Genomic DNA, 27,714 nt, shown 5'->3' with positions numbered 1-27,714 from the left:
CAAGACTGAGTATCGAACCCACAATCGTTTTTAATTTGATACCAAAAGTGTTGAGTTCTGGGCGACTAATGAGCATATTCGTTTTAAAGGAACCTGCCGATTACTTTCTCAATGAATGAAATTGTTTGGACTGTAAAATATAAGAATATAGTAAAATATATGCATCACATTTAGCCTACCCATTCATTTGCACCTGGGTTCTTTTGCCCAAAAGCCAACATATATTTCTTTTACACTGATATAAAACAGAGAAAAACAGCACATGCACTCCTTGGAGAAGCTGGAACTAGAGAATATGTGGACTATAAAAAGACTGAAAGGATTGATTATTAGAATTTTTGCTGATCAGTTTTCTGTCCATCATCCATTTGTTGAAGCTCTGGCTGGCAGTTATTTGGGTTATTGATTACTCTGCCATTTATTTTCTCAGTTAACTGATTATTGCACAAACAGAAACATGCAGACATGATTAGTCAAATAACTGATAAGTCTCTTGACAAAATAATAAATTTTAAAAAAAATCTGCAACCAGTTGAAATAACCGTGCTGGTTTATTCAGAGGATCACAGGTAAAATTCACATTACACGTCCAGAGCTCTCTCACCCCTCTGCCTGCAGGCAGCAGAAAAGCTCAAGATCTCTGGACCCAACCGCCTATATAATATTAATCATTTTTGGGCTAGCCCATGCTACAAGGGGCGTCAAACCGTGACGCCACCCGATAAGCAAGCTTTGCAGCTGCTCTATCGTTTAGCCAAAACATGAGGCAAAGTCAAGGTGCGTGACTGTTGTTTTCGTGGTGTGTATCTAAACAATTGGACATAACCTTACACATTAAGACAAATATTAAGACTAGCATTACAGTTGACCCTAAAAGCTCTTTTCCTGTAACCTTGGCGTGCCTGCAGTCCCTGCAGGCTGAATAGTTACAGCCTAAGCTAGTCACCCTGTCTGCACTAAACATTTCTAGACAACAAATCTCTAATCCATATCTATCTAACTAAGAAATAACCTAACACTAGCTTATCTAATGTAATTTGCTGTCATTGTAAATTAAAAATCGTTGGGTTATGTACTGTTGTTCAAAGATGTCACCTTGGGTATAGACCACATCGATTAGCCTAGAAAATAACTACTTAAAAACCATGGCTGTAGTGTAGGTGTGGTAAATAGTGCTGCAGCTAAACTCATAAAAAGCCTCAGACCAGAAGAGCAGAAGTTATAGCAGAGAGGCTGCAGTTTTTGGATATCCCATAAACTTTTGACTGCATATTTTACCATGATATTTAATTCTGCTAGAAACAAGGTATTCTTCTCTGGTTACTTTACATGATGAGATAATATATTACCCACCCCTAATGAAAACAGATGGATAATTAGAATGAACTTCTAACGGTGTAAAAGGTGAAGTAATTTGTGGTAAATGGATAAATGCTCAAAACTACATTTGGGCACATGAAGAGCCTCTTTGTTCTAATCTCTCTGAATCAGCCTGCTGAGCCCATGGATGGATGAATGACAAAGAGAATGCCCCTTTGGACTAATCAAAATGTATGGCAGACACTTTAGTGTATATGGGGGTTATGGGATGTAAATCATGTGTGGGCGGTTGCCTACCATTTCTAATGCCATTTGACTTTGGGGCAACCTGTATCCTATTTCTGTGCTTTGTATTTTGGCTTTGCCTTGTCTCATTTGCTGAAATGTCTTATTACAGGAGCATCATTCAGGTGTTACTAACGTGGTGATTTTCACTGAAATATTAGCCTCTACCAACTGTAAAATAAAATATTTTATTATACTTGTAAAAGCATTGATTCAGTACCTGGGTAACAGTTTTAGTAATTTAGAGTAAAGTAGAAATATTGACTGGTTGCAGCTTTCTAACTAGGTTGGGTTTGGCAGATCTTACTCTGTGTATATATATACAGGTGCAGCTCAATCGTATATAGGGCACATATATTGTTAAATGTGAGCAAAATCATCACAATTAAAAGACCCAACGGCTTAAACTACTTCAGTCTGTGTGTACTGAATTTATATAATACACGAGTTTCACTTTTTGAGTTGAATTACTGAAATAAATGGACTTTACATTGATATTCTAATTTATTGAGCTGCACCTGTATATATATATACATACATACAGTATATAGAAGGGGACAGAGTGAAAGGCCTCGAAGATGTGATACAAGCAAAGTAATCTAGAACTTGGTCAACTATAAAAATTGTGCTGGTAAAATTGTTAGATCAGTTTTAAGTAGTATTATTTAGGATCCTGGATCTAGAGTTGGCTTCTTGAAGCTGTGAGACATTTAACTAAAACCAATAAAAGATCACATTAGTCTGCTTTTAACATCCTATATTTTAAGATTGTCTTTAAAATTTGATGAATGACATTCTGAAGACCAGTAGACAGATTTCAGAAGAGGCAAACTCAAACGCCCTCATTATTTAAGACAGCAGTCAAGAATCTTTATTCTGATCTTAAGAATAACAATAACTCACAGAAAGGGGGCACTGGTGAGCACAGAATTCTAGTAAATGGGTGTGGTTTTTCTGACCTGTTAATTAGATCACCTGTCTCCTGGTGAAGTTTATGGTTTAAGCTGTTTGGACGGATGCCCAGGTCTTCGTTTGCTGGTGTGAGCGTTGTCTGTGGGGGTGGGCACTGGAGCGATTGGTGGCAGCAGGGCCTGGCTAGGGGGCAAAATGTTGCCTCCTTTACGGGACAGCAGGCTTATCTCTCTCCTGAGGAGCTCAGCCTGCTGCGATTGTGTCTTCACCAACTCCTGGAGCCTCTGGATCTCCTCCTGGTCCACACGTCTCCTGTAATCCTGGAACTGTCTGCCCTGGATACACACAAACAGACACCTATGAAGACATGCGGCATGTTCATATACCACAATACAAATGCAACCTTATTCTGCTGTGCATGCAGAAATAGAAGAAGGCAGGCTTAAGTGCTGACATGATATCCTGGGTTTAAAATCTGACTCAGGAACTTTGACCAACAGAGTTATCAGATCTTATTGGCAAAGATTAAAGTGCCAAAAATATATTTAAAGCAGCATTCATTGATTTTTTGGGACACTTGAAGGAGCCGAGCAAGCTGAAAACACATTAGTGGCATATCTTTTACCTTATACTATGTAACGTGGCATATAATGTGTTAGCAAACAGCTGCTTACTTCTACATGCAGCAGACACGGAGCAACATTAGTATCCACTGGAGTCATGTCTCTTTTTACTCAACAAAGTAGTCAGTCCAATTTTTATTCTGTTTTTAGCTCTGAAAAAATATCTACAACTATGATTTAACTACTAAAGGTGCAACCAAGTCCATCAGCTATCTGTCTCTCATTTGACACTAAGCAGGTAGCAAAGGATGTTTTTATCTGAAAACAGCCGCCTGCCACTGGGTTAATGAGAACATTGAAATGGAACAATACAAGAACTCATATTTAGTGTATGAACTACAACTGTGGGTTTGACAAACCTTCTTCACTTTACCTGTCATCATTTGACATTGTTAAATTTAAAAATACTGATGCACATTTTTATGTAAAGGGAATGAAATCATAATGTACATCACAGGTGGTGAAGACAAGTCACACTGGGTCTGATCATTGCTGACATCCTGCTTGCTTGTTGCTTGGGGACGGCTGTGGCTCAGAAAGTAGAGCAGCTTGTCCCCTAACTGTAGGGTCAGCAGTTTGATCCTCAAATTCTCCAGTCTACATTGACTGTTAGTCCCTTGTGGAGTTCTACCTCCGATTGGCCAAAACATCAACTGTCACCCTCTGGAGGTTCAAGACGTAACTGACAGACTGAACCACAGCAGATGGCAGATTGTTGGGAGAAGGTTGTGGCCTGCTGCTTGTCTAAATTACAATGCTTAACCAAAGCTAAAGCTAAGGGACATGTAATGCTACCAGGATTATATTCTTGTATTATGATTTAGTTGTTTTTTTTTTTCAGCAAACACTTGCATATATTAACATTGATTAAAATTACTTTTAAATTCATTTAAAACACAAATTTACCATTTTCTTCTGCCTGGTATTGAGTTTATGCTCCAGTTCCCTCTTCTGGTCAATCAGGTTTTTCATGCTGAGAAGACGTTCTGTGTTAGCCTTGGTCACCTCCATCAGAGCCTGATGCGCCTCTTCCACCTTTGCCTGGATATCACATTAAAATACAGATCCAGAAAAAGATCATTAAGTTTATTTCCATCTAAGTTGTTTTTAATTGTAATATTTTGAGTTTGAAGGGGATCAGAACAAAACAAGGCAGCTATACTGTAGATGTCTCGCTTTTTCCAAAGTGCACACAAGCACATTTGTTTTCAGAGAAAGAGTCATTCTAAAATTCAGTGATTTAAATGTTGGCAAACATCTGGTTCACAAAGTAGGCCAAGTTTCCATAAACAGGTTTCGGTCTGCACAATGTGAGTAATGCCAGACACAAAGACAGCGTACATCCCACTGTTTTATTTCCTTGGCGTATGCAGCTTCTCTGAGGAGTTTTTCCTGCTTGAGCTCCTCCAGCGTTCTGTTTCCTGACAGTGTCTGCAGAGCCTCCAGATCCACCAGCCTGCCATATTTCATCATCATCAGCTCGTTGCACTGCTTCTCCAGCACTATACCAACACACAGACACACACCAAAACACAGGTCAATAAATGCGATTGAATTTAAGAATGACACTTTCTGGTACTTCTCGGATATTTGGATATCTATACTGCTTATCCTGTAGAGGGAAGTGGGGGGCTGGAGCCAATTCCAATCTATATTGGGAGAGAGGCAGAGTACACGCTGGACAGGTTGCCAGCCTATCACAGGGCTGACACAAACAGTAGAGACAACCGTTAATACTTATATTCACACCTATGGGCAAATTAGTTGCCAATCAACCTAAGCTGCATGTCATTGGACTGTGGGAGGAAGCAGGAGTACCCAGAGGATACCCACACAGGAACAAAGGGAACATGCAAACACCACACAGAAAGGCCCCAGTTGGCCACCAGGTTGAACCATGCCTCCTCAAAATCATATCTGGATTTGTTTTCTTCTCTTGGTGTCTCTTTTTGACTGAGTTTGTATTTATGTGGCAACTCTTCACACATCTTTAAACATTAGCATCAGAGCTTTCAGGTTCATCTAGATGGGAGCGCTTGTAGACCATGTGTGGCTCTTACTCTGGATCTTGACATCCATGTCCTTGCGGTCGTTTATGAGCCTGATGTGCTGTTGGCGGGCCTGAAAGTACAGCTCTCTCTGCTCACTCTTCTCCACCTGCAGCTGCTTGATGCGCTCCTGCAGCCTGTCCAGCTCCCTCCTGTCCAGCACCAGGGCCAGGCTCAGGTTGGGCGGCACCGAGGCGTTAGTGATAAACTCAATCTGGGAGACAAATGGAGAATGTGAAAGGAAAGGAGAGGAACAGAGCATAGCTGTCGCAGATGATAAAATGGAAAAGGAAATTCAACAAGTAAAGTAAAAATGATATAGTACCTAATAAACTTAAGCCTGTTTGCATGTACATGTATGTATGTATGTATGGAAATCCAAGGATGCCAATATTAGGATAAATCACTGAATCTAATTTAAATTAAAGCCTTCATTTGTGTGCACATGAAGAGTTACATTTAAAAATGTAATTTTCATTTTTATTGACATGTTTGAATATACATAACAATTGCCAGCATCAAACTCTTAAAAAGTGAAAAACTGACATATAATCTTTGGCTACTCCCAGAAAATACTGCTACACTGATCCTGACATGAAATTTAAGGTAAAACAAAACTTAAAAATGAAAATGGGCGTTTTGGAAATTGTGTTAGTATTTTGTGACATTTTTTTAACTAAACAATCATTTAATCTGGAAAAGAATCAACAGAATAAGTGGAATAAGTGGACTTTCACTTTGAATTTGAAATTAGTCCTGATTTTAGTTCATTTCAGATGAAATTAAAATGGCCTTTCTTATGGCTATTTTCACAAAGGCGGGATTCTCCAGGCCTGTTTGGTGAAATCCTGGATGAAATACATTAATCAGAGAACACCATTCAGGATTCTGTCCAAAGCTGCCTTGTCTGCCTAGTGTGAGATAATTCTGGCTTGTTTTGCCAAAAATAGAGAAAATAAAGGGAGGCTGTTCTGATTGCTAATTTCTTTAAACCTGTCTACATCATTCTGAATAAGAGCTGATAACCAGTGGCTGAAAACTAGATATGAAAACGAAATGTCCAGCAAACCTTTCTGATCACATGGAGAATAAGACCATCAAACAAAACATTGCTTTACGCTCAGTGAGGTTTTACTTGGTCTTACTGCACCACTAATCATCATCCCAGGATACCAAAAATGTGCTCAAAAATCAACTATATCAATTTATTTGATTTTCAGTTGTTTTGTCATCAGTAAACCTTCACAGTTCTTGGCTGTTTACCTGGTGCAGTCTAAGAGGAACCACCACATCCAGCTCGTTCATTTTCTGCTGTTTCTCTCTGTTGACTAACTCCAAGTCATCCTCTACTGCCTGCCGACTGGCCTCCACTGATTTCTTCTGCAGAGCCAAGCAACGCACACACACACAGATGTGAGTGAAAAAAAACCCACGGTAACAAAAAACAGAGACAGGAGACACAAAGATGTTCAACCATCTTGACGAGGTCGTCGAGCTCCTTCTTCAGGAGGTCAGCGCTCCTCCTCTCCTCTGCCAGCAGTTCCTCCACATCCAGCCGACTCTCACGCAGTTGCAGCGTAGTCTCAAACATCTTTTGCTCACAGCCTGACACACACACAGACATAGATTCATACCTAAAGTGAAGAACTGCGAAATGCTTCACTTCAAATTTGATTCAAATAAAAGATTAAAAGCTCTGCTCTGTTTCAAAGTTACCCCTGTGCAGGACATTAATAGTGATTCTGGAGCATGATATGCTCATATTTTAAATTTGACTCTTTTTTTTTTTGCTTCATAAGCATCACCTTTTTTTGGTCATTCCCTGTCAACAGCCTGTTCATCTCTGGATAAATCTAACTGAACTGAATCTTGTCAGCTTAGCTAGCATCGGAGCACTCTTTTAGTTTATTGTAGTAGTTTATTGTTCTTCATTCAACTTTAGTTCTGCTCCACATTTTTCCTATGTGTGTATTACCCCTGCAATGGATCCACAAATGCAGAAGGTGGCATTTTCTAACTTTTGATGCAACAGAGTGTGTGCTGCTCTGGTGTTTGTAGTGTTCCTTTTACTTCATTTCATGATAAACCAAACATATACTTGTGCGGCTCTAGTGCCAGTATGTTACACAGTACATGAGAGGTCCCAGTCATTTTTGGCAACAACACTAATAGGATTTTCAGGCTCTGTTACAAAAGAGATCCTCACCAGGACCTGAGTCCGGACAGGACCAAATTATACTTAGTCTCAAGTAGGACTCTGCTGTCTGCCTATAAATGACCTGTACTGCACTATTTTGGTCTGTACGGGTTGACTGCATTTGGGATCTGGTCCTGGTAGCCTTGAATCTTTTCACATGTGGGGCCAGATTCCTAAAACTGTGTATACACAGAGTTTTAGTTGCAAACCTACACAAAGACAGAATTGCAGTATACATCCACATGCTTACAAAGCCACACATATGCATGGTTCTGTTTCATAAACCTCCATCATTGTGGAACTGGGTGCATGTACACAAGCCTTATTTCCAGTCCAATAGTTCACCATAGATGAACATAGATACACTCTGCATTACTTGTTTGCATAGTGATACTTCTGCCCATTGCACCACACATTAAACCAGTAAAAGGAACAACATAGAAGAAGTGCACTTTAATACACATGACTATATTACACATGGCTGTAGCTACTAACAGTATAGTGCCAATGCCATTAATTAATCATATTTCCCTCTAAACCATTATCAGTGGCACTCTCTTTGTTTGAACATTAACTTATGCATAGCATGTCAGGGGTTTTTCACTGGTCTGTTTCAGATCAGGTCCAGATCTGAAGAACACAAAGGGAAATCAACATACATAGACTGACCGAGTAAGCTGCTGAGTCATACTTCCTTACATCCCAGTAGGAAATGTTTCATGAACAAGTCCACCATAGATCACACCAGGTAGTTCCGAGGGCTCTTACATTAAATGCTTCAGTATATCCTACAGGTAGGAATCAACTGCATCACTGGTAAGAATGAAATGTTTCCACTTTATTGTGAGAAAGTAAAGGATCTGAAGAATTTTTTTCCATCACAGTACTGACCTGGGGGGCAAACCTTGTCACTCAGAGCAGCTCCTGCTTCCTCTGTGCTACTGTCATAATCTTCATCATCATCACCCCAGTCATCATCTTCATCAGAGTTTTCATCACTGTCTACTTCTTTTTCTGCAAACACACAGTGAGATCATAAATAACGCATGGAAAAATTGATATGTATCACACAATCACACACACGGTGTTACTTCCCCTCACCTTCATTTTCAGTTTGCTCCTTCTTCTTGACACTATTGACCTTCTTCTTGAAAACTTTGGTCAAAAACTCTTCAAACCTGTTGTTTTCGCCCAGCACGGTCAGAAATGTGGTAGTCAGAGCCCTCTCTCTCTCCCGCAGCCTGGCTATTTCTCTCTGCTTCTGTTCCAGCTCTTCATTACACTCACTCAGCTTTGACTGTCAGGAAAGAGGCAAAGAGGCAAATCTATTTATATAGCACAGACAAAGGCAAATCAGTGCTTAACACAAAAGTGCTTAACACAATGCACACACCTGATATAACCCAGTTAGGGTTTTGCTTACTCCAGGTGCAGCACCCTGGAGTTACCAGGTGATAAAACTATTTGGACAGTAGTTTAGAATTTCTTTCTTTAAATTTCATAAACAGGATTGGAATATGTATTAAAAGGTACCTTTTGAAGATGTATGTCTTTATCTCATGTCCCTTCCGGGAAGGCTAACCAGGAGTACACAACTTTTGAAATTATTTTAGATATTTAAAATAGTTGTTTTCTATACGGAATACAATTTACAGCTGCTTTTGTTGTTTGTTTGTTTTTTGTTTGCTTGTCTGTTTGATGTTTTGAAAGTGTGTTTTTCTAACTGTCTCTCTATTTATTGCATGTGTTATGTTAATTACCACATGTGTCTAATATGGGTGTGGTTAACAAAGCTGATTCAGAGTGATTGATTTGAACCCTGTCTTTCTCTCTTTGGATTATTGGAGGTACATTGTTTCTATTTGTTGTCCTCCTCCTATGCACCTGTCACACATTCAGGTGTGCAGAGACCTGTCAGAGTTTACAATACTGTATCTAAAATCTGCTACACACGCTTTCTGTTGTTATTGTATGTTCATGTAATTGGACTTCATTCATATATTCAAGGTTTGCCACAACTGTGGCATCTGACAACACACTGCACTAGTTAATCAAAAACATGCAAGTGCAGATCTCATGGAGATTACTCTGTAATATTTCTACTCTTTACCACAAAACTGAGAAGAACTGAGTGTCACATGCTCATTTTCATTAACTGAAATTCACTCTTTGTATAGCAAATTGATGTGCAGAACTTTGGTGCCTGTTCAGTCTTCAATCGCTGGTCATGAATTTCATAGGCTTTCATTTTGCATGTCTGAAGGAAGTAAAATATCTAAAACACTGTGGTCAGCAATAATACAGCATGCAGTTGTGAGCCACAGGTATAGTCCTTTAAAAAAACTGCTTACATACTGTACATGATGAACCAAAATGCACTGTCCACATCAGCCAGTCTACAAGTACCGTGATGCTGTTCTCCTCCTTAATGTGTCTGCTGAGTTTCTCCTGCAGGCTGTCCTCCCTCCTCTCAAACTCCTTGAGGAGCAGCAGCTCCTGGTACAGCGTTAGCTGACGGAGGTCGGCCAGCTTCAGTTGCCAGTCCAGATGCAGCTTCTCGTGCTGTAGCTGCATGAGCTCTGCATCAAACTGACACACCGAACTCTCTATCTGAAGATGAAAAGATACATCCATAGATTCTATTATAGTGGTATGCACTATGATATGAAATGTTCAGTACATTCCAGAAGATATTTTATTCACAATTACACATTTAATCTAATGTAAATAAGACTATTGGCTTAATAAGACAATTTGATATTGACACAGATATTGACTATTTCATATAAGATCCTCTGATGATGATCACAGACCTGCTCCAGCAGGGAGTCCTGCTCGTGCAGGAGTCTGATCTCCTCCTCCTTCAGGACCTCCTTCTCCAGCTCACTCAGCTCTACTCCCTCCTCCACTGGTGTCTCTTCTTCTCTTGTTACAGATAATGCAGACAGAATGGGAGACCATTCCTCTCCTCTCTTTGCCTCTTCATCATCATCTTTCCCCTCCTGTCCTTCCATCTCTTTCTCTAGCTGCTCCAACAAACTTGTAGCTCCCTCCTGCTCCTCTTGATGCATAGCCTTAAACCTATTTGAAAATAAAAAGATATAGTTATTAAAATAAGCCCTGCGATGGATTGGCGACCTGTCCAGGGTGTACCCCGCCTTCACCCGATTGCCAGCCAGGATTGGCTCCGGCCCCCCCGTGACCCCGTTCAGGGACTAAGCGAAAATGAGTGAGAGTGAGAGTGAGTTATTAAAATATACAGTAGATAATCCAAATATTCTTTTTCAGTTTATTTGTTTAAATTTAATGACCTGCACATCCCATATATAAAACTCCAAGCTGATAACTTTTTGTCAACTTTTGTCTAGAATATCAAACACTTGGCTCCATTACCTCTGCTCCCTGAGAACATGGTATCGCTCCAGGGTGGCACGTCTGTACTGCAGCCTCTTCTCTGGTATTTCCTCTGGTAGTATAGCGGGAAGGGTGGGTGGAGGGCGGCGGAGATGCACTGCCAGGCGCTGCTGGACTTTTTGGAGCTGCTGGGCCTGAGTACGCAGCTGTGACACCAGGCAAACCTTGGAGTCTCGCAACGCCATGATGCGTCCATTTATCTCAGTCTGTTTCTCACGGATCTGGTGGGATGGAGAGAGGCAATAAATAAATCTGTTATGGCTGAAACTAAGGATTTACTCTATTAATTATGAGAAAAAAAATAAGATTTCTGATGAGATTATGTCTATGAAACATCAGCCATCATTGCTTTTCTCCTTTTGTCTGATTAAATGACAAAACTAAAAATATTCTACAATCACAAAAGACAAAAAAGCAGCAAATCTCCACAATTGAGAACTAAGAACTGGGGAACTTCTGGCATCTTTGTTTAGTCATAAACTAATACTTTGAGCTATACATATATCTATCCATCCATCCATCCAGTATCTATACCGTTTATTGCTGAATAGGGTCATGGGGGGACTGGAGCCAATCCCAGCTGATGTGGGGCAAGAGGTGGGGTACACCCTGGACAGGTTGAGCTATACATACAGCATTTTTTTAAATGAACCCACTATCTACAACATCCAGACCAGATGCCTGACCACAGTTCATTACTGTATTGTGTAGTGTTGAAAAGTCTTTGTTTAAATCATCAAATAAGTTGTTTTTAAATGACGTTCTGTTCATTATTCATGAGGCATTTATGAAACTCTACAACAGAGATGACTGAGGGAAAAAAAACAGAAATGTTCACGCTGAAAATGAGCAAAGACATACAGTATATTAGCATATGTGTGTATAGTACTTTTTCCTCCAGGCTTATCAGCTCAGCTCGCTTCCTCTCAGCATTCACCCTCAGGTGTTTTGGCACTGTGAAGTCTTTGGCTGACTTCAGTTTTAAGTCTCCGATGTTCTCTTTGGCCTCTTGGATTGCCTGCACATCCCGCGGATCCTCACAATTCTCATCTGACTTCTCTGCATAACTGAGGCACCATCAACCAATTACAGTTTTGCACCAGTATTGAAATACAGCAGTTACAGTTCAGTTTATCCCCACAGCCTGCTACCAGGTTAATCTGGTAACATGTTTATTTTTTAATTGATTTTTAAGAATACAGGACTAAGGTGACGTTGTTGAACATGACACTCACAATTGGGCCCATTCCTGTTTCCTCTTCTCTATTTTGGCTTGAGCTTGTTCAGCTTTCTCTGCAGCCTTTCGAAGCATTTCAATCTGACGATCTCTTAGCTTAATCCCTGTTGCATTAGTCAATGGGGGCCGCAGCACCTCCTCTGGAGAACACACACAGGTGATAAGTAAGCTACGTATGTCTTTGACAGGTGAAACAGACACAAACTCTGTCCTACCTTCTACTGTGCTGCTGCTGTTTGCGGGCTCTGCTCTGGACTTTCTGCGTCCTGGTGCAGCAGCTCTGTCTCCTTCAGGCTGACTGGGTGTGCTGTGATGTCTGAGCTGGGTTAAAGGCTTGGGATACACTGACAGACGGTAGGTGGAGACTTTGTGGTCAGTGCGGATGGCGACCACAGTGACCACGCTGGTCTCTAGAGAATCCTTGAACCTGAAAACAAATACAACAAGTGGAGGGTTTGGTTCTGGTTAGACGTTGGCTGAGTCTTTAAAATGTAATATTGTTGTTTATTCAATACTTGTGTTTTTAAGGGGCCTTTTACAAACACCTTTTCCCTTAGTTGCTTCCCTTGGTCCCAAGCTAAACATAATAACAGAAGGGTTTGGCAAGTAGTGGTTATGGTTTAGGATAGGATAGGATAAGTCACTAGGAAATTAATCTAAGTGAATGTAAAGGGATGAAAATTATTGTGTGTGTTTGTGAGTATTCAGTCAGTACCAGCCCTGTAGTTTGGTGAGTGCTATGTGGCAGCGCTCCATCTCCCAGCCCAGCTGCTTTCTGACCTCCATCACCTGCTGAGACTTTACCCTGTCTGCATGTTCACCGAAACGATGGTCCAGCTGCAGCTCCTACACACATGCACATACTTGAGGATAATGCATTGACTTCCACTGATTCCATGGACACTTATCCAAACCTTAACTGTAATGTGCCTAACCCTAACCAGGTCTTCTTAACCCTAACATATGGTTGCCCTTGTGAGGACCCACTTTGTATCCAGGAATGAGCTGTCACAATGTGACTGTGAGAACAGGTTTTGCCCCCACACACAATTAAGACAAGTTCCCACAAAAACAGGAAGTCCCCGCAAATCATGTTTGTGCAGTGTTATAAATGTGTCGCCAAATGATATGGATGTTCATCTATTGTCTTGACTTTTCTCATAGCACCCTCCATCCATTGTCTTGACTTTTCTCATAGCACCCTTCTCACAACAAATATATCAATCCACAGTCACAGAGAGACAAGCATGCTAGATGATCTGTGAATCTGAAATCTGGGAAATGAACTGGTGATCCAGGTGACAGTGTGTGACACTGAAGTTTGTGTGTTTCTGTACCACAGGTTTCAGGCGAACATGTTGCAGCAGATTCTGGTTGCTGTCCAGCAGCTGTTCAAAGGTCTTCCGGAGCTCAACCAGCTTCTTACGCTTCTCTGCAATTTTTAACTCAGCCTCCCGATGCAGCTGGTCCTTCTCCAGCTTCTGCTTAGCTGTCTCTATGCTGGAGAGAGTCAGGGTGAGGGTTAGAAAGTTAGAAGAGATGAAAGTCACAGTGATAACACATACATCCTCAAATGTTCATCAGAAATTCAAGAAAAGTAAATCAAAATGATCCCTAATCAAATTATTCACACTCACCTGTAAGCTGCTGGGTCCTCAATGTCCTGAGCCAATGGCTCATTCTGAAGACCCACCTATTAGAATCATACAAAAACAAGTTGGTCTAACTTTTGATATTGATTAAACTGATGTTCAATTACAAGCATCCATTTGGACAACTTGCACTGCACCACTGATAAACAAGCCCCCAAATTCGCACCCATGTGATGATTTCTATTAAAAACCTGCTGATGTGGTTATCAACAACATGTGGCAGTTGTGACAATTCATTTATTCAAGTGCCTGACACCGTAAACACCTGAACCGTGCCTTTCATATTCCGTTTTCATCAGGATGAAAAGATGAATATCAGGGAAATATACATAAAGAAAACAGAAATTACACCATGCAGCCCATAAACACAAACAATCTTTTTAACAATAATCATTATCTTCTCCTCTGTCTTACTCTAGCAAAACAAAATGGGTCTGTAAACATGGGATAAACCATATTTTCTGCCAAGGTCAGCTTTTCATGCCACCTTCCAGTGAAGTTGTTCAAAACAGTTCTAAACACTTTTGCCTACAGACAACTCGTCACACAAACCAGCTTTACCTTACATAACATGACCTTAAAATACAGTCTCACAGAGCCACTAGTGTAGACTCAGTTTTTTCTTTTGTTTGTTATTCCTTATATTCACTGTTTAAATACATAATCAAATGAGAAGAAAAAAATGTAAAGAGAAACTAAAGAAAAGACAAATAAAGTGTAGACTGACCCTGGGTGAAGGAACCTTGGCCTTTTTCTGCAGGCTTTTTTGGAGGTCCTCTGGAGAAAGTAGGCTGAAGGAGAAGATGTTTCCATCGTCTCCTGTCGTCAGCACAAAATGGTCATCATGGCTACAGCATATGTGGCGCAGGTGCCCATACTGGTTGTCATGAACACTGAGAGCCCAGTAGGCCTGCATGGAGATGAGGCTCTGGTCACCGGGCTGCAGAGGGTAGACCCTAATCGAGCCAGAATGCATGCCAAAGAACAGCAGCTGCCTGTTGGAACTACAAAATACCAAAACACCAGGACACCTCAACTACAAATTTAAACATGTAATACCTGGTTCAATATGATAAAGAAGCTGTAAAGTTTACTGTTTATTTAAAGATTTGTTAGTTTGCACTTTAGCTACCTGAAGGTGACAGAGCAAATGGGGTCATCGTCTGCATTGTGGACAGGCAGGAAGTCAAATGGCTCATCTTGCTGTTTATCCGGATCCAAGTCTTGTTTCTCAGAGAACTTACAGTGATACAAGAAACCTGCATCATAGCCTCCCTGCAGGAGAAACAGGAAGGAGAGAAATTGGATACAGCAAACATTTGTGGATTTGTTTATTTGCCCATGTACCCTCTCTACAGTCTAAAATGTATTTCACTGTTCAAACACTGAATTCACATGAACCATATTTCTACTGACATCAACATGTTTTTTATATGTAATAATTGTTTGAATCAGCATTTATTGGTGTTCTGTTTATAAATTCATTATTCATTCATCAAGGATATGATTCAAAAGTTTTATAATGTTTTTTAGAAATAATTTATAATCCCAAATGTTTTAGACAAACTATATATTTCTAGCTGATGCACAGATATTTTCAGCCCCACATGTGACTGAATGGAAATGATGACAGGAAGTAAAATATGTTTATGGCTATAAGGCACCACACTCTCCTCTTCTCTCTGACTTCAATATTATTCATGATACAGAAAAAGGGAAATAGCATGTAGAAAAAAATATTTCAGCTATTGGTGAATCTGAAAACAAATAAAATCTAAGTCTTGGTATTAATACTCATGAGCTGGTTCTGTTATTTGTCTGCAGTTTTCATATCAGGTTTTTTTATATATATATATATATGTTGATCTTCCTGTCACATTCTGTTTCCTAGCACCAATGTAAATGATGGATGCCTGGCTGCAACAAACTGTACAAAATGCAGCCTCCGGTTCAAAGCTAGCATTAACTGACTAAAGAGTAAAATTGTCAGTTCAGTAAAATGCTTTGGTTAATGACACAAAGTGCTAAGGTTACACAAAGATTGATTTACTCTGAAATTAAAATCATATTAAGTCTATACAAAGGTAAAATCATGACCATTCTAGGTCTCTAATGTTACCAAAACAAACATATTAGCTTTAGATGCTAACATATCCAGATGGAAAAATGTGGGAAGAAATAATGTTTGTTTAAATGGGACAATGCACATTAATCAGTATGTATTGTAATGAATGTGCCGGGTCACAACCTTTTTAAAAATTGATAAAAAGAATTTACACTGTGTAAAAATGTGTAAAACCATAGTTAAAGCACCTTTAAGTGCCTTGTATGACTGTCAAACCCTCATGTAAAATTCTTCATCTTTTGATTTTGATTTCCAAGTGGACTGTTTCAGTAAATTTTATGTTTGATTCCTATGTAATTTCCTTGGACGTCCCAGTTACCTTCATCTCCTGACAGTTGTGCCTGACCACACAAAAGTCATATAACTGTGGACTGAAATGAAATACATATTGAGTGTCAGTGTGTGCACCATGGAGAGCCAGAAATGGCCAGGCTGTGAGTAGAAGCCACAGAAGAGAGGACTTGGAGGGTCGGGGATGTAAAGAGGGGTTAAGTCCTCTTTCTCCTCATCCTCTTCCTCTTGCTCTGCATCTGGCTGCATCAATTCTTTCCACCTCTCCGCTCTTTCTTTTTTCTTCTTCTCCTTTATGGATTTACGTCTTGAAATTTCCTCTTCTCTCTGAAACACACATATGCACATATAAAGTTAGTTATTTCCAATAACATCTTGCAGCAACCCTTAAACTTGCTTTCTCTAAATATCTAAATAATCTTTAAGACAGAAGCCAATGAAGGAGAGAAAAATACTTGAATATCACATGGCCACAGAGATCACATCACGAGACAACATGTATATTAGAAATAAACCTGATACAGTATAATGTAATGCAGCCTTAAAGCTAAGACAGACAAAGTGCAGACCTTGATATGAGATTTGATGCTCCTGAACCTGAAAGATCTGCTGGGCAGCTCAGACAGCTGGAAGGTTTTGGTCAGCTTTTTGGCCTCTGGATCAGGTCTCTGCACCTCCACCACATGACCACTCTGACAAAGGATGAGCAGCCTGTTTTCACTCTGGGTAAAATTGTAAAAGAAACTGGTTAACTTAATAATGCTGCTTCACAGAGTGTTTGAGGTGAACATGGGTTACTAATTACATTTGTGAGTGTTTCCCTGTCTGATAGCAGCAGCAGCGGCAGCTGGAGACCAGACTTACATGGGAATGAGGTGCCCATTCCAGCCCCTGCACTGGCCCTGGAACATGGACAAAGCCGATGGGGTTGTATTTTTCTTCAACAGTGAAAAAGAACACTGTACAGTCTGAACTCTGAGAAGGAAGTGAAAGGTCAGAGAAATGAGACAAAAAACAATTAAGAAAAACAAACAAAAAATGGACTAAATACAGAAAGCGTAAACCCATGCCAAGGCAGCTCAGTTTCCCCATAATGCCATTAAAAAAATGTGTGGGTTGGGATGTTGATCCAGATCACCACCAAAATGTAATGGATTGTTCCATGGGCCATACCCTACCTCTCCAAACCACTCTTGTGGTATCATCCAGAATTCCATGCTACCTCTGAATGTATGTAAGTTTAGATATTCACACAAACTGAGATTGTAAAATTATATACTGCTTCTTTTCTACTAAAGACATGACTCTGTGCAATGGAGTTGAATTGTTTCTGTTGAAACTTTGCTGTCAGAGGAGTATGACCAATAACTGATGGTGAGACATGTGCAAGAGTTTGTCATCATTTCTCTACCACGTGACTTATCTGATTCAGCATCACAGTCTGAGGCCAACCATAGCAATAAAATCTGTAGAACAACATCTTCTTTTAACTTTTATACAAGAGAGAATTTGTGGCTCTGCCAGTCAGCGACCCCCATGATAGCTGAACTCAGTACTTTACAATGAAAAGTATTAAGAGCAAAATATCATCATCAGTGTTTGAGACTGTACTATTGCAGCTTAGATGAATGATAAAAGACCACAAGGAAGTGTATATTTTAGTCTCAAACTCAGTGTGCAGTGGTCTTGTGCAAAATGAATGTGCACAGATCTTAATTTTTGCATGTTTCCATTTACTTTTTAGACATTAAATATTTATGACTGGATTGTAGCATTAGACTAATGAAAGTTAGACAGTACCAGATATAAGGTACAGACTTATTTCAACCCTGTAAAGTTAGCTTCCCTGGATTACATCTGGGAATTGGTGAGTCTTCCATCACTCGCCTCCAGATGGTCCAAAATGCTGCAGCACGCCTTTTAACAGGTACGAGAAAATATGAGCACATCTCTCCAGTTTTAGCTTCCCTGCACTGGTTACCTGTTTATTTTAGGGTTCATTACAAAATTTTACTTTTTGCTTTTAAATCCCTTCATGGCTCTGCACCACCCTACTTATCCGATTTGCTTCACTGGCATACTCCCACACGTTCTCCGAGGTCAGCCAATCAGCTTATTTTGATTGTGACTAGAACTAAGTGTAAGCTTAGAGGCGACCAGGCCTTTGCGGTCGCTGGTCCCAAACTTTGGAAAGAGTTACCGTTGCCCATCAGACAAGCTTCTTCTCTGTCTGTTTTTAAGTCTCTTTTAAAAACTCATTTATTTTCGTTGGCGTTTTGAAATTTTATATTGGTGTTGATTTTATTTATTTTTATTGATTCATGTTTTTATATTGGTGTTGATTTTGTTTGTGCTTGTGGGTTGTGTTTTTAATATATATTGTTTATTGCAATGTACAGCACTTTGGTCCACCTTGGTTGTTTTAGTGCTTAATAAATAAAGTTGGTATGCTATGGTATATTATTATTGTTTGTATTATTGTTGTTGTTGTTGTGTTTATGCAGTGTATGAATCCAGCCTGACTACAGCTGTCATCTTCAATGCAGGAACAACATACAAACTTTTCAGAGCCACCTTTCAAGCTGATAATAGTCAAAAAATTTCATTTTGAATAAAACCGCTGCTTCCTGTAGAGTTGAACGTTTTCTAATACTGGCTCTCACAGTTATAAACACAGTTTTTCTGAAAAACCTCTTACCCCCGTGGCTAAGATCTCTCCATTTCGCTCATATGCCACAGCAGTTACAGGGCCATTATGGGGTTTGAAGGCCTGCTTAAGGTGCAGCTTGGTGCCTCCTTTGGGACTGCGTCCAGTGAATTCCTGCAGCCTCTGAGGGTCATACAGCTCCAGTAAGCGGACCACCCCATCCTCGAAACCTGTCACCAGTAAACCTCCACTCTGGCTCACCTAAAGACAAACTCCAGTTGTCAGTTTTCTGTCAGCAGACATCATATGTGGTAGCAGAATTCATGTTCACATTGACACACTTACCAAAGGAGGAGCCCAGCAGAGAGCAGTTCCACCCTGACTGAAGCGATTGGTGGTCAGTTCTCTTTTTGCCAGGAAGTCAAAAACTCTGACCGAACCTGGAGAGCAGATGGAGATGCAGTTCCTGTTATTAGCGTCTTTGTGTTGATGGGTTTGCAAACGTGCAGTACGTTTGCAGTTGTGAAAACATGTGAGACTCACGGTCCAGAGCGGTCGTGGCCATCAGGTGGGATTTCTTTGACACATCCAGACCTTGGATCGCTCCAGCATGGAAGGAAAACAGGCACTCTGGATCAGGGGTCTGCATACACAGGCAACACATCAACTGTTATGACCCTGGGAAAGCACACTGTATTTATTACAATAGTTTATCACAACACATGATGATACAAAAGATTGTGTCATGCTTATGTAAGGACCTGCAGTTAAATTTTTTTGTCAGAATACTTCACTCGTGTGCATTTATTTTTAATTTGTTCTTCAGTAGTAATGTGAATCAAATATGTGATGTGAAGGTTGGGGAGAAAACTGCCAACATAATAAATTATGCCTGCAAATATTTTAAAGACTGACTTAAAGTACTGATAGCAACACCACAGCTGACCAGGAATGGAGTACTCCGCATCATATAAATCAACATCTGTTTAAAAACTACAGTGTCAGTGTAGAAAACCTGCCGTGTAGGTGAAAGAAAGATCCAGTTTCCAGATGGCTCCGTTGGAATCCTACAGTTCAAGACCACATGGGAGAGAGATCAAGACTGAGGTGATGCCAGATTGTTAATTTCAACAGGTTTTAAGTAGTGACCTTTGACTTGTCTTCTGACCTGAGCAAACCAGATGAAGGAGTTGGACAGGGAGCTCTTCACCATAGAGGAGAGGCAGACATTGTGTCCCACCACCATCTCATTCATGGGCTCCATCTCAAACCTGCTGCTGTTGCCATCACTGTCGACCATGTTGATGCTCTCAAAGTCCCAGCCCTGAACGGGGCAGAGGGGTGTTACAAAGTCATACTGGTTACAGAAATACATGATTGCAAAAATTCTTTATTAAGATCAGCCAGTCTTATTAAGAATGTAAAGAAGGGTCGGTTTTTCCCTAAAATCTAAAACTAAATAATTTAATCCAAATTTTATACGGATCTTATTTTTTAATAAAAATTTTTTAATTGCAAATATGAAAATAATAATTATTTGTGTGATTTTTATTTTGCACCCTCCATCACTCTGTGTTGTGTTTGCATTTTGCCAAATGGGTCTAAATCAAATCTAAAACTGTCCCAAACAAATGCACAGTGTCATCCTGTTTGAGTAACAGTTTCTAATAACTATAGTGCCCAGCTATTTTTAGGAAAATGATGTGTACTGTATTTGTATTAAAAGTTTACATCTTAGTCTTCACTGTCTGGTCTTGGTCTTTTGACTGGGTTTAAAAAAGTAAAAAAACTACAGAACAATGCCAGACTTAAATGCCTCTTTAAATGTCTCTTTGGGACAATAGCTTTGCAGCCACATAATGTACATCTGTCACCTGCATTCCTCCCTTTGTAAGAACAGCTAAGTCTCATTCTACTTTAAACCTGTGCTAAACTGCAGACAAAATCAAATGAATGTATGTTGTCCCAGAGCTCTATATCAGTACATTTCAATAAAATGTGACAACACTGTAGGGATGCTGCTTTCTGAAGATATTTAGACACATGAAATAGGTCAAAATGAAAACAATAATGAAATCAGTAATGAGTAAACACTGGCCAAACAGTAGCAAGTGTTGTTCAGCAGTAAAAAATAATTATTTAGAAAACATCGAAGAAGAACGTTGACAGACATCTTCTAGAAGTGAAGCTTTGTGGGAGTATGGGGTTAATTATTGTGAGTGTGTTACCCGGACAACTCCATCAGAGCCAATCGTCATCAGCTGTCCGTCTTCTAGGGAAAACGGCTGGACCACTCCGGCATGGCAGCTCTGCCCCTCCTTACGGCAAATCTCCGCTTTAATGGCATTCCCATCCCACAAGAGCAGGTTGCCCCAGTCTGACCCAGATACCACCTGACAAAGGCAGAAAAAAAAAGCAAACCACAGGAAGCTATTTTGTCTCTTCTCAATTACTTCTTGAGATTTTTCAAACAAAAACGTTCTTTAAAACAGTCTTATCATCATTTAGTCAACCCAGTAGCTGTTCTGGATCTACTGATCATATCACACCCTCACCAAATCAGCCCCTCACTTTACTTTAATGTCAGATCAGAGCACAGACCTTTCCATCAGGAAGTTCCACATGTCCCTGAATATCAGTTGCTGCAGTTTTCCCAAAATGCCCCATGAGACCTTGCAGTTTAAGACCTGTGAATGTGCTGGCCATCTTCCAGAACCTGATGGAAGGAAGAAACAACAGTATTTTAAGTTTCTATGAAAAACAAAACATGTTCAGTATGTCTGTGATAGTTGTAGTTTCACGGCTTATACTGGCCTACAGCAATGGTTTCCTTAGGTTTCTAGGCAACATCACAGTAACAATAAGAATCCAAGAAGTAACTGGAAAGGCATTCTTTCCCTCTGCAGAGGGGTATCAATCTTCTTCTCTAACACTTGGCAAGAATGCAAATAAGCAAATTTCCTGAAATGTATAACTATTAAAAGTGCCACAGTTTGTGCTAATCTAAACAAACTTAGTGCCTGTTGGAACTGATTTGTTTTCTGATGGATTTGGCCTCATAGGTATAATGGTTAAACTTTTTATTCTAAAGGGTTAAGAGAAAAACCGGATCTTTACCATTGTTATTTTAAATTTCTAGAACATTTTCTTCTACCAAAGTAGCCATTGGCTCAGTTATCCACTGGAAAAAAGTACAGAACTAAGTAGGCCTAAAACTTAAAGTTATAGCAGTGATTTTGTAGCAGGGTTTCAGGGTTTTCTGAGGATTCAGTGAGTCATTTACTTGATGTGTGCAGGTCCTGATGTTATGAGCAGTCTTGGGTTGTACAGGGAAAAACTGATTCGGTAGACCTCCTGAGAAATGGCCTTGCAGCTCAGCATCACCTCCTGCCTCCAGTTCCACAGTGTCAGCATATAGTCAGGTGCGCTGCCCACGCTGGCCAGCAAGCTCCCGTCGTAGTTAAAATCCACAAAGCTGTACGCATTTTCTGTACCACCTACCGACATGCAAGTTAGAAAATGACCACCAAATAATTTTTAAAAAAGTGGAAAAGGTATAGCTACATGCATCCTGGTGTCATTTACCTCTGAGGATGCGGTATGGTCGTAGTGAGGGATATTCATATACTATAATGTTGGGCTGGTTTCCTTTTTCTGCTGTAACAAAGAACTCTTTGCTAGGGTGTGTCTTCACATACAAACACACACACAAACAAAGAAAAACAAAGTTTTTAAGCAGTGTATTTTGTCTTTTTTTTTTTTTTTTTGCTCCACATCCACCGTGCTGCATCCAAGACATTTAATAAATGTAAGTTCTTCACTTTTGACACACAAACTTTCAATTAATAGCCATTTATCAAATATCTTTGAATTAACTATCCATTAGAGAACTCCAGAGGCTGGGACCTTTGTTACATGTCATTCCCATCTCACTCCCCTGATTCCCTGTCATCTGTCTACTGTCAGCTATAACATAAAAAACACACATGCATAACAGCATGCTTTTTTTTTATGTTTCCTGCGGACAGTCACAGATAAAACGGAGCCTCAGTGTGACTCTTACATGACATATAGTTTGTCAGCCACATTACCGTGATGGAGCCGATTCCGCTTCCACTGCAGGAGTGGAGGTATCTCTGCTTTTTGGTGGAGATGTCCAGCAGGATGATCAGGTTACCTGCTATGAAGATCAGAGTTCTATCATCCAGCAGTTGCAGGTTCGCCCTGCGCCCACTGTCATAGCCAAAGGAGTGACTGGATGTAGAGTGAATCAAGGATCAAGGTCAGATCTAATAAAGTTTTACAGAAGACTTACAGTATTTTAGATTGCTTTAGATTTTGGACCGATGTGTTAGTCAGCATCATCAAAACACCAAATGGGGGAATAACATTTGGAAGAATGGTGTCCATCACTCCACTAGAGTTCAGAGACCCAATGTCAAGGAGCACTAATGCTGTTCTGGTGGCACATGGTGGCTCAACACGTTACTGAAACTCTTTGTTGGTTTGTCTTTTCATTTGTCACCTGTCTGTATTTCTTAATACTGTATTATTACTATGTTTAAAGTACCCATAGTACACTGCACATATAGTATAACATTATATACTACGCATGCATACATAGTTACTATATTAGACATATTTACACTGATATATTATAAATATAGCATATATATAATAGATGTAACTATTTTCTTATATAAGCTATGGTATTGTAATGTACATAGTAGTTTATTGTTATCTCTCTTATTTCTTTAATTTTTTATTTCATTTGTATTGATTTCATTCAAGTAGTTCTTCAAATGAATACATAATGATCAATAAAATATTATTTTATTGTATCAAACAATTCACAGCCATGAGAGTTAAAACCAAGATTTCAAAGTCCGATCTGAACAGGTTACATTTAGTCTTGAAAGTCTTCTCCTGAGTTCATTTTCAATACTGACAGCATATATTTCTTGCTATTCATAACACTAATGAATGAAAATAGATGTTTATTTGCTAGGTATGTTGAGATATCAGAAGAAATGTGGTTTGAAACGTTTTCAGGAAACAGTTTTCAAAGGATACGAGAGGTGCAGGAGACTCTCTGGGATTTCAGAGTCAGGTGTAATGAACGGTCTCGAGTGAAGATCCTCATAATTGTAGTACATGTCTGCAGAGAGCTGCTTTGTTGATTTCTCCTCAGCCTCCTGCTGCATCCCTGAGTGTTCAGTATCCTGGCCTGTGGGGGAAGAAATGTTTGGCAGATGTTTCACAACAGACTTAAAGTAACTTGTGCATCTACCCCAAAAAGAATCATATAAAAAAGAAAAAAATGAAGATCCTCATAATTGTAGTACATGTCTGCAGAGAGCTGCTTTGTTGATTTCTCCTCAGCCTCCTGCTGCATCCCTGAGTGTTCAGTATCCTGGCCTGTGGGGGAAGAAATGTTTGGCAGATGTTTCACAACAGACTTAAAGTAACTTGTGCATCTACCCCAAAAAGAATCATATAAGACAGAAAGAAAACATTACTCTCATGCTTTTTATATATATATATATATAACAAATCCTTTTTTTTTAAAGTCCTGGTCATGGGTGAGACTATACAGGTCAAAAATATCAGGTTTTTGGAGTCTCTCATAGGTTGCTGAGGAAATACCAACTTTATAAATATATATTAATCATTGCTGTCACCTAAAAATGATATTTTAGTAAAATTTGTTCTCTCCACAATTTTTAAGCTATTTTTTATGTCAATTATACAATTTTGACTCTTCACCTACTTTCAGATCTTACACTTCAACTGACATTTGAACTTTTTGCAATACATGTCAACTGGCTTAACACTTTGCTTTCATTTCTTATTTAGTTAACTGAGAATTCTTCTGCATTCACTGATCACACTCCGCCTGCCAGGCCTGTAAATGCTTAATTACACATGACATTTCATTCACGTTATCTATGAGAACCAGTGACTCTAATGGAAACTTATTTCAGCACTTCCATTTTAACTGTCATTTCAACTTCATTCATAATTTGCTTTAGTAACTTAAAAAAAACTGTCAGTTTTCAGCAGCAGGTCGTATACTATGCTTTGTAAATTCATACCATGTTAACAACGAGTGTAATTAATTGAGTAATATGATTATGCCCTCTACCTTCAGATTTTTTGCCGTGAAGCAGTCCGTGTGCTCTCAGCCTGTTCACCAACAGATGTGTTTATGTCCGCTATTTCGGCTGTTAAATTATCCGCTGCCCTGGCTTTTTATCAGTAAAATAAACAGGGTCGTTCAGCTAATATTCAAACTCATTTCCACCTTGAACAATGGGACACTATAAACGGCAGTAAGTGTAACAAATACGCAAAATATAGCGCAACACATTTTCAGTTGTCCCGTATCAAGCAAATACCTTTGACTATATTTAGCTAATATCTATGTTACCTACTGAAGTTTGTTTGGAGGCGTTGCCAGGCAACAATAAAAGGCACTGCTGCAAATCCTGCTGGTTAATGTAGTTCACAACCCATTTGTATTACACGTGCATGTGGCATTAAATTAGAGACAGTTTTTATTGCGTTGATCTTTTGAACTGCATCATCCTGGGCTCAAAATGCTATAGTAACAGTAGTAAGTAAAAAAGATAACGTATATTGCTGCAACAGGAACGACGAATATAGACCCGGCATGGCGCGGCGCTGTCCCTTTAAAAACCACTTGTAAACAAACATGGCCACTTCACACTCTCACAGAGAGTATATATGAGAACATTCCAGACTACCGACAGGTATGGAACTACATTACTGTAGACACACTGACTTCTGAGCTACTTAAAACGTTAATATGTGATTTTATATAAACTCCAGGGTTTATGTTGGTTAATGCACTACTACTTTTACGCCACAACAAATTATCACAACAACCTAGGTTTTACGGCAGCAAAAGTTCAACGGGATTGGACGTTCTGTGCCGTAAACCGTGTTGGTTAGCGAACGCGTGGAGAGAGCTTGGTCAACGTGCATTTATGTTAAATGTAAGTTATAAATGTGTTGTATACTTTATTATTGTTCGCGTTAATAGTACAGATAAACAACAGGCGCGCGGCGTTTTAGATAGATTAATAACATTTATTGACCTCCATCGTTTATGTTATTAACAAACTAGCTTGGGGAAAGTACCCAAACTCTTTTGCTAACTCCACAGCTAACTTATAAGTTATGCACTTGTAAATATCTGTGAGCTAAATTAAGTGAAAGCAGAGACAGCGCATCCTACAACACAACAAATTAAAGCTAATGTTCAGTGTTAAGATGTAAAATTAAGTAACATATTGACAATTAAATGCGCATAACTGTCAAGATGGCTTGACCGATGTTCCCCAGTTATTAGCTGGCGAAGAGTCGATTACACTTACTTTTAACACGCATTGCAAGTTTTGCGATTTTGTTTTTGTATAATGTCCGTCTGGATATATCTCTTAGTGTGTTTGCAGATCCTTAATGTGCCTTACAAGTAATTACATTTTATGTTATTATTATTTATAGTTGTCTGATTCCTGAACCAATTTAATTTTCTCAATTCCCTTTATTCTGACTGGCAAGCAAAAATCGACTGAAACCTTCCACCAAGCTTTATCCAAATAGTTCAATTTAAGATGCTTACAGAAGTTAAAACAGATTTGTACTGAAATGTTTCATTGTAGACCTCTGCTCAGCCAGTCACCAGACACAAAATAGGCCTGGAAATATGTTGGAGTTTGGAGTTTTAGTAAAATGTTTTGGAGCAGATTTCTGATTACTTGTATGCCTGTATCTTTCTGCTGTTGTCCTCACTGCCATTTCACTCTGGATGTACATTAAGATGGAGGCCAAATCCAAAAAACTCTTCTCTCCTAAAGGTGGAAAGAAGCTTACACAGAGGGGAAAAGGTAAGCTATGTTTCACATTAACCAGCTATGTACAGTACACTGTCACTTTCAACCAGGTTTGTCTTTGAGATACTTCACTCTGTCCAGATTCCATAGGTCTCAACCTTGGTGGTAAACCAGGCAGTAAGCCAGCCCGGAAAAAGCCCTTCAAACCATACAACACAGACAGGAAGAGCAGACCGGGGAAGAGTAGAGATGATGGCAAGAAAGGTCACCAATTTGCTTTCTCCAAAGGTGGAAAGGGGCCAAAGAAGAGAAAAGCACCACCAGTTAAAGATGATGAAGACGGTGAAGGTGAGAAAACATACATCTTCATGTACACACAACCTGTTTGTACATATTTGTAGTGTTTTACTTCTCATTACCACTGAACATTTGGACCAGTTTTTATTTATGTTCACCCTGCTCTCCCAGTTAGCCCTGTCAAATCACAGTATGACAAGATAGGAAATCAAAAATAATTTTAAAAGTGTTCAGAAAAAAATAGAAGAAATGAAAGAAAATCCAATTCTAAAAACATTTAGACTTGAATACTACATGTTAAATGGCATGGGCAAACAGTGCATGGATAGTAGTAACAGTGTGAGGTTTCCTTCAAATTCATTGACAAGAACAGGTTTACGCTCTAATGCTCAACACAAAATCAAGGAGTATATTTTTACCTCTGTCCATTCCAGCTGTTTTGCTGCTGTGCTCAAAGAAACAGTTTCTAAACTTTAACTTGTGTTTCTCCACTGCATGGATTCAGCCTGAATCTCTTCTTGGCGAATGTTACTGAAATGTCCCAACAGGTCCAGTGGCTAAGAGGACAAAGAAAGGTGAGTTTAAGCCAAAGAAGAAGGAGCTGACAAAGGAGGAGCTGAAGAAGAACAGGCAGCAGAGAAAGAGAGACCTGAAAAAGAGCAGACAGCAGGCAGAGAGGAAGGATATGTTCCAGATCATCTGCCAGTCAAAAAAAGTTTGGGGAGACCTCAGGAGGTACACACACACACACACACACACACACACACACACACAGTCAGATGGAGAGAGTTGAAGCCATTAAACCTG

At 39.6% G+C, this 27,714-nt stretch overlaps 3 protein-coding genes across 4 annotated transcripts in view; 2 read left to right on the top strand and 1 right to left on the bottom strand.

Annotated features, from left to right (window-relative positions):
- brcc3 (BRCA1/BRCA2-containing complex, subunit 3) overlaps positions 1-434 on the top strand; it is a 1,370-nt gene extending 936 nt beyond the window's left edge. The window contains exon 2 of the mRNA XM_020600988.1: positions 431-434. Coding sequence (XP_020456644.1) covers positions 431-434 — 4 coding nt within the window. The remainder of the gene's footprint in view (positions 1-430) is intronic.
- A 2,005-nt stretch (positions 435-2,439) lies between these two features.
- cfap44 (cilia and flagella associated protein 44) lies at positions 2,440-23,974 on the bottom strand. The gene is made up of 33 exons (XM_020601067.1): positions 23,825-23,974; positions 22,843-23,005; positions 22,337-22,439; positions 22,035-22,248; positions 21,353-21,467; positions 20,980-21,144; positions 19,920-20,075; positions 19,771-19,818; positions 19,295-19,394; positions 19,097-19,191; positions 18,803-19,012; positions 16,969-17,079; positions 16,674-16,826; positions 16,222-16,431; positions 14,821-14,963; positions 14,416-14,692; positions 13,674-13,729; positions 13,374-13,536; positions 12,752-12,882; positions 12,252-12,463; positions 12,035-12,176; positions 11,689-11,866; positions 10,779-11,020; positions 10,199-10,466; positions 9,792-9,995; positions 8,487-8,682; positions 8,277-8,399; positions 6,663-6,793; positions 6,452-6,568; positions 5,201-5,402; positions 4,482-4,642; positions 4,047-4,181; positions 2,440-2,852 (listed from the first exon to the last, which is right to left on the bottom strand). Exons 1-33 carry the CDS (start codon positions 23,953-23,955, stop codon positions 2,598-2,600), a joined length of 5,310 nt encoding a protein of 1,769 aa, XP_020456723.1. The 5' UTR covers positions 23,956-23,974; the 3' UTR covers positions 2,440-2,597.
- Positions 23,975-25,449: 1,475 nt separating this feature from the next.
- pum3 (pumilio RNA-binding family member 3) overlaps positions 25,450-27,714 on the top strand; it is a 9,556-nt gene continuing 7,291 nt past the window's right edge. Inside the window, exons 1-4 of one of the 2 annotated variants that reach the window (XM_020601069.1) lie at positions 25,450-25,524; positions 26,598-26,664; positions 26,752-26,958; positions 27,456-27,642. In XM_020601069.1, coding sequence (XP_020456725.1) covers positions 26,598-26,664; positions 26,752-26,958; positions 27,456-27,642 — 461 coding nt within the window. In that variant the 5' untranslated portion in view covers positions 25,450-25,524. The other variant, XM_020601068.1, reaches the window with a different exon arrangement.

Source organism: Monopterus albus, unplaced genomic scaffold (genome assembly GCF_001952655.1).
Source record: "Monopterus albus unplaced genomic scaffold, M_albus_1.0 scaffold50.1, whole genome shotgun sequence".
In the NCBI taxonomy this organism is placed as follows: domain Eukaryota; kingdom Metazoa; phylum Chordata; class Actinopteri; order Synbranchiformes; family Synbranchidae; genus Monopterus; species Monopterus albus.
This window is presented reverse-complemented; position numbering and strand designations above follow the sequence as displayed.